Genomic DNA, 13,036 nt, shown 5'->3' on the forward strand with positions numbered 1-13,036 from the left:
CCCAATTGCACACATGCACGAGCTATGCCCTTTTATGACATTTACTAACCCATTTTCTATTTCTTTATTTAATTATTTATCACACACAAATCTCTAAATTTCTTAATGGGTACAAGCCCACTTGTGAGATCACCATCTAATTAATTTAGGCCCAACTCAGTACTTCAACTCATAAAATTTTTAGCCCTTTCATTGTAAGCCCAATGAATTTATTCTCATCCCTAGAAATTTATATCATTAGAATTTTATCGTTTCCAAAAATTTCAAGAAATGTAAATTATAAAATATTAAATGCTCTAGACCTACTAACGGGACTTGTGTTGGGACCGTGTACTAGCCAAAGACTGGGGGTATTGGACCGGGGACACTGGATGGGGGGAGAGCTTGGACCAGTTGTAAGGTCGCATGATGAGGACGTCATGTGCTCAAAGGGGGGGGGGGGGGAATGTAATACTCCAAGAGTTCAGAGAAGGGTAATATATATCGAGGATAAGTAAGGAAGGAAACAACACTATCTGGATACCTTTTGGGCTGAATGTAGGTAAAGAACTCCTGGGTTAAGCGTGCTTGAGCTGGGGAAGTTCAAGGATGGGTGACCCCTGGGAAGTTCGCGTAGGCTCATCAGGGTAAGTTATTCCGGTCCTTTCTATCTCTTGTTGCGGGATGTTACAGATGGTATTAGAGCAACCCGGGCCGTGTGTTGGGACTGTGTACTAGCCAAAGGCTGGGGGTACTGGACCAATGATCGTGTACTAGCCACAGGCTGGGTGTACTGGATCGGGGACACTGGACGGGGGATTACTGGTAGGTTATAAGAGTAAAAACTGGGATGAGAGGAGTCTCTGTACACATAGGAATGATGAGTAGAGTTAAGGGTGTGTTTAGTGGTTTAAATGAGGTTAAGCTAAGATAGTGTTCAAAAGGTAATTTGATTGTGTTGGAAAATGAGGGGTTAAGTCCTTTATAGCAGTGAAGCGGTGATGAAATGGTTCGCCGAATGTTGAGACCATGTAGTGTTTCAAGATGTCCATGGAGAGGGGAACCCAAGGAACGAGGAATGGCTTTAGCATGGAATAATGCTACAGGTGATGCCTGCCAGTGATAGGTCTAATGCTAGGGACCACTGAATGTAGGTGGCAAATGGCCACCAAGTTAGCTCATGTTGAGGGACTGCAGCCCTCTATGTGGGCTAACCAGTTTGGTGTGGAGACAATTAGACGTCGAAGACTTGGAGCGAACTATAGGTTATGTCTGGACTAAGTCTGATTTCCGTGCGGATTGTAGTGTCGTGGTAGTGCCGCGTGGCGCGGCGGTTTGGAAGTTTGTGTAGCCTGACTTAGGATGTAAATTTGCAAGCTTCGAATGAGATGACAATTAAAATTCTGTATCTTTTACCTCGACTTGATGAATTATTATACAGCTGCAGAGGCTGAGATAATTTTCTTATGATTGATATGCGATCGAGGGTAAGACAAGGAAATGATACGTTAAAGTACCAAAAACATAACATTCATTCCATATGTTTAAATACAGTTACAAGAGATCAAGCCATATATTTGCTCAAAGAAAAAAAGAACTGACAATGTTGTCGATGCTTAGAGATGATGATGATTGCCAAACACGACTGGTCCCAACTCATCGATGTCATCTGGGAGTGGCATCTGGCTACTGCTAGTGTCATCAGGGTGAGGTAGAGAAGTTGCCTCGGGAAAACTAGGGAGTGATGCGTTTTCTGGGATGATGGGGAGATCAGAGCTCCAATTTGGGTTTGGATCAGGCTGTGGAACAGGTTGAGGATGTGCAAAATAGTGTGCGAATAGTAAATCCTGCAATAGAGCTCGATAAGTTTGCAGATCACTAACTTGTTTTTGAAGTGCAATAATATGAGATACATAGCCATAGACGGGATCTTGAAAACGAGCTTGAGCTTCAAATAAGAGTGTCATAACAGCTCCAAACCGGTCACTTACCGGAAGATATGCCAATAGGATGGAGGCATTTTTGGCACAAAAAATGCGGTGGATGGCAGCAAAATAAGTGGATCCTTCCTCATGACAGAAATAAGGAGCAAAGATATATAGCGAGGTACACTGTTTTCTCAAAACTCTGCAGGTACCGCATTGAAATAGGATTCTTGGCACGATAGATTTGAGTTCTAACTAAATCTAAGCAAATCAGGTATGGGTCAGATCTAATTGGATGGATCGAATCAAATATGGGTCAAATCTAATTGGATGGGTCGAACTTGAATCCGGTTGGGTCAGACCTTTTTCCCCCAGTTATTCGAATGACCAGGTTCGAATTTGGGGACCAAATTCTTTGAAGGGGGGGAGAAATTATAACGACCCATTAGTAGGTCTAGAGCATGTAATATTTTATGATTTACATTTCTTGAAATTTTTGGAAACGATAAAATTCTAATGATATAAATTTCTAAGGATGAGAATAAATTCATTGGGCTTATAATGAAAGGGCTAAAAATTTTATGAGTTGAAGTAGTGAGTTGGGCCTAAATTAATTAGATGGTGATCTCACAAGTGAGCATGTACCCATTAAGAAATTTAGGGATTTGTGTGTGATAAATAATTAAATAAAGAAATAGAAAATGTGTTAGTAAATGTTATAAAGGGGCATAGCTCATGCATGTGTGCAATTGGGAGGGGCAAAATTGGAAAGGGATTTGCGGGAGGTGGGGTGACAGACATCCCCCAAAATTTCTCTTACTTTTCTTTTTTTTGTCCCCTTATTCCCTCATTTTCTTCTCTTTTGACTCCACCCAAATGATTTCTCCTTCTTTTTATTTTTCCCCTTCTTCTTCTTATTCTTCTCCTACAACTTCTTTTTCTTATTCTTCTTTCTTCTTCTACTATTTTTTATTCTTTTTCTTTGATAATGGCTACAAGTGGTGTAAATTACAAAATTTGGTAGGTCTTTTTTCTTTTCCTAATTTAATCATTCATCAAGGCAAGTTCTTCTTGCACCATATTTTTACTTTCGTGCAAGTTCCTAATCCCTTACAAGTTCTGTTGTCTCTTTTATTATGAGGCAAGTTCTTGTATCTATTTTTTTATTATTATTTCAGTAAATTCATTCCTGTCATTGCTAAATTTCTGTTCTTGAAATTTTTTAAATTCGGATAAATTTGATATTTTGTTTCTGCCTACCCTATCAGTTTAATCTTGTTGATCCTTTTATTTGAATTATGTTCAAAAGCTTAAATAGGGTTTGATCCACCCTAATTCTCAAATGAATGATGTTTTTCTTTCTATGATCCATGTTTTTTTTAACAGCTGGATCCTTGATGAACCATAATTATTTCATGATATTCGATTCAAACGGTATGTATAAATTCATAATACACATAAGTCTAATTATTTAATTTATTAATGCCATTGAGACACTAGTGTTCTTAATAACCGGTCAGATGTTTAATGTTGATAAATATTATTATAATATTTGATGCGTATAGTATGTTATATTAAAGAGAAAATATATATATATATATAATAAGGAAATAAAGGAAGAGGGAAGCCGCAATTATGCGGGGAACATATATATATATATGTGTAGTATATATATAGAAGCTATGTAACACATATTATATTATTAAACAGAAACTGAAATGGGAAAATGGACAATGAACGTACATAGGTATATATAATATTATATTATATATTGGAAAGAGGGTCTAATGGGGTAGGGCCACTGAAGAAAAGAAGGAAAACAACAACTTGTTTGACTCACACATGTATAATACATATTATAATATATTATAAAAGTACATATAAAGACATTATATAATTTATATATTAAAAATAAAAGAGAAAATTAAATTAAAAAGAGACGTTGGATATGTGCACTTAATTTATAATATTTCATTCATTATCTATTGCATTACATTTAATTAATTTATTGCATCTGTCATCTCTTGTATTAATTAATTTATTACAATAGACTACACACAACCTTAGTGCATGTGTAGTTCTGTCAAAATTAAAATATATATATATATATATACACACATTGTGAGCATGATAGTACTATTGGGAACCTAATATGATGTGCGTAAGTAGCATAATTTCATTATGATGCATCATTTTATTATAAGTTAGTTCACCGGATATTATGCGCGGTAGAAAAGGGTACCCTAGGTGTGCCTGGCATGGGATGAGGTGGCCATAACCCGGCAGGTAGTGCTCACTATTATTTGTGTATATTTTTAACATGGTGCATTTATGCATGCTTGGCATATAGCTTACGAGCCCATGGGAATTGTGATATTATGACTGATAAAGATTGTACACTTGCATAGTTATACATGATGATATGTTGCATTTAACTTGAAATGGATCAAGTCATAAATTATGGGTCTTATAGAACTGTTGAGTCATTGATTTCTCTTTTTGGTGTCACTATATTCTTGGACCTTATTTACCGTTCATTGTTCTCGAACTTGCTGAGCCTTGTGGCTCACTTGATCTTCTTTGCCATTTTAGGCAAATGAAAGACTGTTATTGGGGGCGAGTCTAGTGGGACTAAGGCTTAGGGATAGTGGTGTACGGAGACGCGACCTACCTTGAAGATTCTTAGTGATATTTCGTTGAGGCTTGTAATGAGATGATTTTTTTTTTTTGTTAACTCTCTAGAGGCTTTTGATTATATGTATAGCCTTCACGCTTAGACTTATGAAGTATTGGAACTCTAATTATATTCCACTACTAGAAATGAAGTGAGTGGTTTGTTTTAATATGGTCTTGTTCTATATCATTACTGTGATGACCTCTTTTCGAATATCCTATGCTAGCGGGACTATTCGAGAGTGGGCCCTTACAATAAAATTTTCAAAATTGAAGTACATACCTGCTTGAGCTAGAGAGCATGAATCCCCTTGAAAGGTTTTCAAAAAAGATTTCAAATTACTGATCTGCTCAATGTTTAGTCCTCCCAAATCAGGTATGTTTGCAGCCTCTTCTTTTCTAGCAATTTCTTCTCCTTCTTTAGTGGTCAGATAAGCTTTCATGGACTATTTGGCCTGCAAACCCTTGAATCCTCCTCCCATCTTGCTTAAGACTGCTTCTTTTCCATGTAATTTGAAGCATGTCTCGCATGTGTGTCTAGGTTTCTTGCAATAAGAACGGTTTCTTGCAATAAGAACACCTTGCAATAAGAACACCACACGCCTTCCTTATTTTGTTTTGAAGAGAACTGCTCCTTGCCTTGAGATGATTTTGACCATGCTCCCTGCATTCTATTAGAAACCATAGCAGAACCTTCCATATGATTATCACTAAACATGGCAATCCTTCTATGTTATTCACTCCGAACTATAAAGTAGACCTCGTTCAAAGATGACAGTTTTTCTCGGCTAAGAATCTGTGCTCTAACTTGATCAAATTCAGGGTTAAGTCCAGCCAAAAACTCTACTATTCTATCTCTTTCTAGCATTGATGTTAGAATAATAGTGTCTTCACTACATATCATTTTAATGTCTTGGTAGTGATCCAATTCAAGCTAAAAACCATTCATCTTGTTATAATAATCTGTTACATTCATAGATCCTTGTTTTGTGCCACTAATCTTGGTCTTAATCTCATAAACAACATATGCATCTTGCATCTTTGAGTATGCCCTTTTTACCGTCTCCCATAATTCTTGGCCGTAGATAAAAACATGTAATTTTTACTTACCTCGGGTTGCATTGAACTCCACAACCATGACATTAACATGGAGTCCTCAATGTCCCAAGCAGGAAACATAGAATCCGAGGACTTAGGGGCTGGTCCAGTGAGGTGGGAGATCTTCCACCATTGGAGGTAGTTGCCACCATCCAATTGGTATGATTGATGCATGCTGGGCAACTCTCAAGAAGATGGGCCTCCATTCGTAGATTCAATAGGTATCACCTTTTTTGCTGGCGTGAGAGATGTGGTTTCTGTGATCTTTGACATTCTGTAGGAAGATAATTAATCGAGAAAGGACAGGAAGCAAACAGGGCAATGATGGCCGAAAAAACAAGATTGTAGCAGAGGCAATGAAGGCCGAAAAAACGATTTTTAGAACTTCCTTAGGTTGGCTCTGATACCATGTAGAAATCGATGAGTAGAAAGGAAGTTTAAAATCAAAATCGTGTAATGAACAATAGGATACATTCCCTATTAATAGGGAAGAGAATACACTATAGGAAAGTTCTATGAAAGGAAATATATGCTACACAATAAACAAGGAAACCATATATACAACTTTACAGATTTAGGAAACTGTTTTAAACTATGATTACATTCCTAATCTTTGGAGAGAATCCAATATATTCTTGGAGAGGCTGCTTGCAATCTTCCTCTCCAAATCATTTGTAATCTCGTGATTCATTCAACAATCTCTGAATCAGCCAAAGGCTTTGAGTTGTATTTTATTGCTTAAGAAAAATAAGCTAGAGGCAATACACATACACATATAGAGAGAGACAGCTCTTAATCCTTAGTCAATTAGGTTTTGTATTCCTTAATTAACTAGGATCTCTAATAAAAAAGAGAATCAACTAAGATATCTAATCTAATCAAATCCCTACAATTAAGAAATCCTAACAAGTTGTAATTTTGTTATAAGAGGTGCATACATACTAGGGTAAGACTTGTATGTTGTCCCTTTTATATTTAGTTCTTAATAGGAAAAATCCTGAGCAAATTCAGTCTTATGGGCTCTTTACTTTTTGCTCAAAAATCGTGTATTCTGCTGTTGATTTTTTTAGCTTTTCCTACCATAGAAATGTGGATATTTGAACTGAATAATTAAATCAAGCAAACTGAAGAAACAATCTTTTATCTTCCTCATTTAGCCAAAGAAAAGTTTTCATTAATAATTTCACTCATTTACTTGGGAAAGCTGCCATTGTGATGGCATGATATGTTCTCATTGACATGCTTAAAACTTCAGCTTAGGTTGCATGACTTCACACCATGAAGTGGCTGGACTACATGGATTATTCTATTTTGTTTTCTTAGATATTTTCAAATATCCCTTTATGGTCTTAGTTGATCCTGTTTAACAATGTTATTTTCAAAAATTCCATGCTATTTCTGATTTGAATATTTCATAACTTACGCTTGTCAAAATGTAAATGTAAATAGTATCTCATTGATTACTGTTTTATAGTGACACTCCCACTAAGGAGGCCGCAGTTGTCCGTAATAAGCTCTCAGAAGAAGAGAAACAAACTCTTCAGGTGAAATTTTTGGAACTAGCTTACTTTTTTTTCCCTTTAGCAGGTTTAGAGCATCCATCTTTGACTTAAACTGGATCATTGCTGCAGAAACTACTGACTTGCATAATACCCTTTTGGGTTAAATCATTTTATGGGGTTACCAAACTTCTTCCCATTATCATGATTACTAAACCAAATTTCGGCCCCATATATTCTTATTCTACTTGATCATTTTTATTAGGAATAAGCTACGCAGTATATTGCATGAACCATTCTTCTCTTGTCATTCTTAACATCGCCAAACTTCCTGAAGAAATCTAATATATCACAAGAAGGCAGCATTTATCTTTTATAGTTCTAAATAAAGATACACATGCACAATCAAAATATTTTCATGGAATATTTTCCTCTTCATGCTTTAGTGTTTTGCTAATTGAAATGAATTTGTGCTGGTGTTATTTTGGCATCATGTGTTTTTTTTTTCTTCTGCAATAACTTATATGCAATTTATTTCTGATTTTGTCAAGTTTTGTTTATTTTTGCCACTAGTCACGAGTAGGTTAATTTTGTCATGAAGATGTCTGTTGAGAGACTCATTGGTGAATTCTTCTAACAAAACTGAGCATTTGGCAGGCTAGGCTTCAACAATATGAGGCGAGACTTGCTGCCTCTCCAGATGACCCCACGGCTCTTGAGGTAAATTATATCATTATAGAAGCAAATGGTGCTGCTTCTGTGTTTACTATTTGTTTCTTAACTTATGTACAAATATATGCAAGTTTTTATGGTGTGAGATTTACTGAACCAATATTTCATCTTGATGTGTATTTGCATCTGTTCCCTTTTAGAGTTGACAATTTTTCAGGGTTTGGGAAAAGCTGTCCAAATTAGTCTGTTCCCCCTTTATCAGACAGGATCCACCCAACTGTTGAATCGTGTCCACCCAAAATCAAACCTCGGAACTAGTATATTTAAGAGTTTCAGAAGAAAATTACATGTAGAAAAATTCTGCAGTCAATTTTCTGGTTTGGAATAAGCTTTGTTGAGGTCTAGAGTTGTCACTCCATAAAATCCATTCAAGTTATTCAGGGACTTCACTGAACAATCTGAATTTGCTTACTTGGTGCAATTGGTGGGTACCATGGGGTCATGTTGGCTTCTGCTGACACAAGTTTATTTTGTGCAATTGCTGTTAAAAAGTAGAAGCTTCTCAACTAGAAAGGACAATTATAGGAACTTGATATTTCTGATATTTTAGTGGTTTTTTCCTTGTCTTTTTGTTATCCAAATTGTGAAACCAAATATGGTTCTAAATTCTAATCCCTCACAGAATTCTGAATTGTTTTCGACAAGAAAATACTTGCCACCTTGTTTGATACATGCTAAATTTTGGACAACTTTATCCAAAATGTCAACAACTACTTTCCTTTTCAGAGCCTGTCTCAGAGGCTAGGTGGTTACCTTTTAAGATTTAATTTGATTCATTTGCCTCTTTCTCGGTGACCAAGTTATCCTTTGTGGGGTCAGTGGGAAGGTGGATATTTGGTCCTCTTACTTTGGTTCCCTCTGAGAGATCAGTATTTTCTGTAGGCAGACCCTAACAACAACTAATAATCTTATGGAAAATAATGAAAATGATTGTAGCACATGAAAACGTGTTACGTGATCTTTGGAAGCATCTTGCTAAGCATGATAGTTGCATGATCAAAGTTGGCATTATGCTTACCAACTATCATTTTAATGGAGTAGTGCATAGTTGTTGCAACTATCATGAAGTCTCCTTGGACAATAGACTGGATAAGAGCTGAGGCAATGTTCTGAGGAAGAGAGGGAAATCATGTAAGAGGAAAAACAATTTTTTTTTAGGGTTTTGTTGAATAGACTATCATGAAGTCTCCATGGACAATAGACTGGATGACAGTACTTTTATCCATTCCCCCCCCCCCCCCCCCTCTTTTTATCTACCAAAGAATTGGGCTATGGAAGTCAACTGATGGCACATGCTAGGATCAAGTTGGGGGATAAATGTTTGCCTCAGGTGGGTGGGTAGGGGTTATGTCCTGTGAATAAGGTAACTTTATGTGAAGACAGACAGGAGAGGTGTCTAGACATGATTTGCAGTACAGAGGAATGCATGACAAAGATTTATGTCCCTGAAAATAAGTACCATGGAGATATCTCTCTGTCAATGATGGGGGAAAGCATAAATCCCCAAGGGAAAATATGCAACCTCAGGTTCCAGACATATGCCAGGTGATCCTAGAGATTCTGCAGTTTGGCCACATGGTTCTGCTGAGGCATCCTCGACATAGGAACTGTGTCTGAGCTCCTCTCTTGGTCTTGCTTTTGACCTGTATCACATGGTGGATAAGGGTGGCATAGAGAGGGGTGGAGGAATAAAATAGAGGGGGATGATCTACAAACTTGAAAATTTGCTTGACCAACCCACAGGCCCCAAGAGTACAGTGAGCATTTTCTCAAGAGGATGGTCTGAGTGCCAAGGTCCAAAGTAAAGCACCATGTGTAACGCCTTCAATTGTGACTGGCAATGATTTAACACTGATGAAAGTGTAAGGAGCATGTAACTTATGTGGTGGCCCGCATGTTTCCTAGACTTAGACTCAAGACATAATATGATGAGTAACATACTAGCATGTACCCATAATTTTTACCCCGATGTGCATCATGCATACGTGAAGCTACTTCAAAATGTAATTTTATGATGGCTTGACTGAATTTATTATATTCAATTTTACTCCATTATGCCTTGCACCATCTCTTTGAATCAGACATGAAACTTGTTTCAGTATTCCACTCCATCCAGGTGTAATTTCACTTTACCCTACAATAATTTTTCTACTGTTTTTCCCTGTGAGTGGTTTGGCTGAGAATATACAGAATGCAGTAATTGACTTACCATTCTTCTCTTGATTTTCAATAATTTTTAAGGTTGGTTTGTTCTGGTATGATGACAGGATCACAAATTTCAGAATTGCAACATGCCATCTACAGTAGATATTAAATATTTTTCATTCCTTTACTTCTCTAAGTTATTCCTGCTGATATAGCATATTGCCAATTATTTATTTTGTGAGAATGTGTGTATGTATTCTTTTACATATTAGCTTGATATGATTCATTTGAGTTTTCAGGGGGCAGCAGTAACATTAACAGAACTAGAAGAGTATACTCGGGCTGCCTCAATGCTGGAAGATCTAGCCAAGGTGTGTATTGACTTACTTCGTATCTAAAAAATAGGGGAGTTCTACCATTCTGAAGTTCTTCCAATCTGATAACTCATTTTCCGACTCAATCTTGTTCTTCAGAAAAAATCAAATGACCCTGATGTTTTTCGCTTGCTTGGAGAAGCTAAATATGAACTCAGAGATTATGATGGGAGTGCTGCTGCATATAAGAGGTCTGCAATGGTCGGTATGCCCTTGATATGAGGGAAACCTCAAACTTTTATCTGTGTTGTTCAGATTCAACATGATTTGATGAGAGCTTAGCAGCTTGTGGAACAGGGCAAACTTCTATTTGCTTTGTGATTTGGGAAGAGTCAATTTTTTTGTTTTCCCTTTTTCTTGGGGGTGACTGGTTGATAATATTTTTGAAGGAACATTAACATAACATCTGCTATGAAGAGGTAACACACTCTGGCTGGAGGATGCTTGTTGTGTTATACTACAACATATACATAGACATCTTTTTATGAAATTTTGTTTCATGATGCAACTACCAGGCTCTGATCTTTATTAAAATCAATGACTTATACTGACCTGTGAAGTTGATGTCTTTGACTTTTCTATGCTGAAAATTACCAAGACTCTTCTTATTTATTTATTTTTTATCTGTGTCCTGTTGGTGTAATATGCATCCAGATCATTAGAAGCTGATGATCAATTTATCATTAAACACATGTTAAGGACGAGTTTTATGATGGAACTATGAAATTTTGATTGAATATATCAATGTCAGCTACTTATTTATTTTTTTTCCAAGCATTTTCTCCATTCGTTTACCCTGATTGAATGCTTGCCAATTCTATTAATGACTCTTTATGTTACCTTGCAGGTGTCTAAAACTGTCAATTTTGACTTGCTGCGTGGCCTTACAAATGCATTGCTTGCTGCAAAGAGACCAGATGAGGTTCGTAGAAAAGCTCATACTTAAAAAATGAATTGCCACACTGCTAACAATGTTGAAATCCTTCTGCAATGCAGAGTTCATGTCCCTTTCTATCAGATTACCTTGAATTGTGACTGTTATCTTCACATCATTGTTGGAAACCTTTTATTTCATGCACATGGACTAGGATTTGTGATATCAATATAAATAAGCAGAGTTTATGTGAGTGTAACATTGGAGACCACATAATTTCTGTAGGATATTTAGCTGGATGTATTTTGGAAGTTATGATAGTTACCAAGATACACAGAAGGGAGTTCTCCAAGACAGAGTGAAGAGAGTGAACCGAACCAATTTTGTGACAGCTGGATTCTGATTTATGGTGTCAACTCTGAGAAATAATTGTGAGGCCATGGAGATTCTTTACAGAAATGGTTGTCTGTGTATGTATATCTGGAAAGTGGTTAAGACCCCTTTATATGGGCAGAGAAAAGATAAGGAATGAGGATTATCAAAATTCAATGTTTGATAGGATATTTAAAATTTAAATTTATCTTTTTTTGTTCAGTTTTAGAGTTATATTTGGTTTAGATATTAGATGGTTATCTTTTAGTTAGGTTTTATCTTTTATTTATTTTGTTCAGATAATTATAGTTAAGATAATATTGTATTATCATGTTTTAGTTAGGCTTCAATTTTGCCTATGAACAGGGGCGCAATATATTCTGAATATTGAGTACAAAATTACTGCTTTTCTACCTGAGTTCTCTTATTCTTCTCTCTCTCTCTCTCCCCCCAATCTTTTTTATGTGTCACTTCATGTCCAATTCAATCCTTTCGAGTTCCCTTATCCCACTTTGTTTCTTGTGTCTCCTCTTCCTATGTGTCTAAGTCCGCCTCTAGGGCGTTTCAAAGTGGAGGCTCTATTACCGTGTTTTCTTCTTTTCCATCTTCTTCTTCTTCACCTCCTCAAGTAGCACTGCCTCCTAATCCTGTTCTATCTTCATCTTCTCCTGTTCCTCAAACCAGCTCCAGTTCTTCATCTTCTTCTTCATCTTCTCCCTCACTGCCCATTTCAAAGGCTCCCTTACCTAGATCTAAACTTGCCCCTGCACCTTCTATTCATCGTATGGTCACTAGATTCAAAACCAAAAATGCTTCTACCTCTTTTCATGCTTTAGTTAGCACTCTTGAACCTGATTCAGTTCATGAGACTCTTTTAGACCCACGATGGGTTCAAGCTATGGAGGAAGAGATTTTTGCATTGCATCATAATCATGCTTGGGTTCTTGTGCCATTTTCAAAGGATATAAATTTGATTGGATGCAAATGGGTGTTTAGGGTCAAGTATAAGGCTGACGGTTCAATTCTTAAATACGCCAAATTAGTTGCAAAGGGTTTTCTTCAAAACCCTTGGAGTGGATTATGGTGAAACATTCAGTCCGATGGTCAAGGCTCCTACCATTCGGCTATTATTCTCTCTAGCAGTAGCCTTTGGTTGGGATGTGTGACAAGTAGATGTAAATAATGTTTTTTTAAATGGGGACTTGCAAGAAGTTGTGTTTATGACTCAACCAGAAGGTTTTGTTAGCTTTAAGTTTCCCTCACATGTTTGTCAATTGAAGAAGTCCTTGTATGGTCTTAAACAAGCACCTAGGGCTTGGTACAATAAGTTGAGGATGGCTTTACAGAGCTAGGGATTTTCTAGGG

General features: G+C 36.8%; 1 protein-coding gene across 2 annotated transcripts in view; it reads left to right on the forward strand.

Annotated features, from left to right (window-relative positions):
• LOC127790027 (uncharacterized) overlaps positions 1 to 13,036 on the forward strand; it is a 48,756-nt gene that overhangs the window by 13,757 nt on the left and 21,963 nt on the right. For both annotated transcript variants that reach the window (XM_052319251.1, XM_052319250.1), the window contains exons 7-11: positions 7,150 to 7,219; positions 7,832 to 7,894; positions 10,351 to 10,422; positions 10,525 to 10,626; positions 11,273 to 11,347. In XM_052319251.1, the coding sequence (XP_052175211.1) occupies positions 7,150 to 7,219; positions 7,832 to 7,894; positions 10,351 to 10,422; positions 10,525 to 10,626; positions 11,273 to 11,347 (382 nt within the window). The remainder of the gene's footprint in view (positions 1 to 7,149; positions 7,220 to 7,831; positions 7,895 to 10,350; positions 10,423 to 10,524; positions 10,627 to 11,272; positions 11,348 to 13,036) is intronic.

Source organism: Diospyros lotus, chromosome 14 (genome assembly GCF_014633365.1).
Source record: "Diospyros lotus cultivar Yz01 chromosome 14, ASM1463336v1, whole genome shotgun sequence".
Lineage (NCBI taxonomy): Eukaryota > Viridiplantae > Streptophyta > Magnoliopsida > Ericales > Ebenaceae > Diospyros > Diospyros lotus.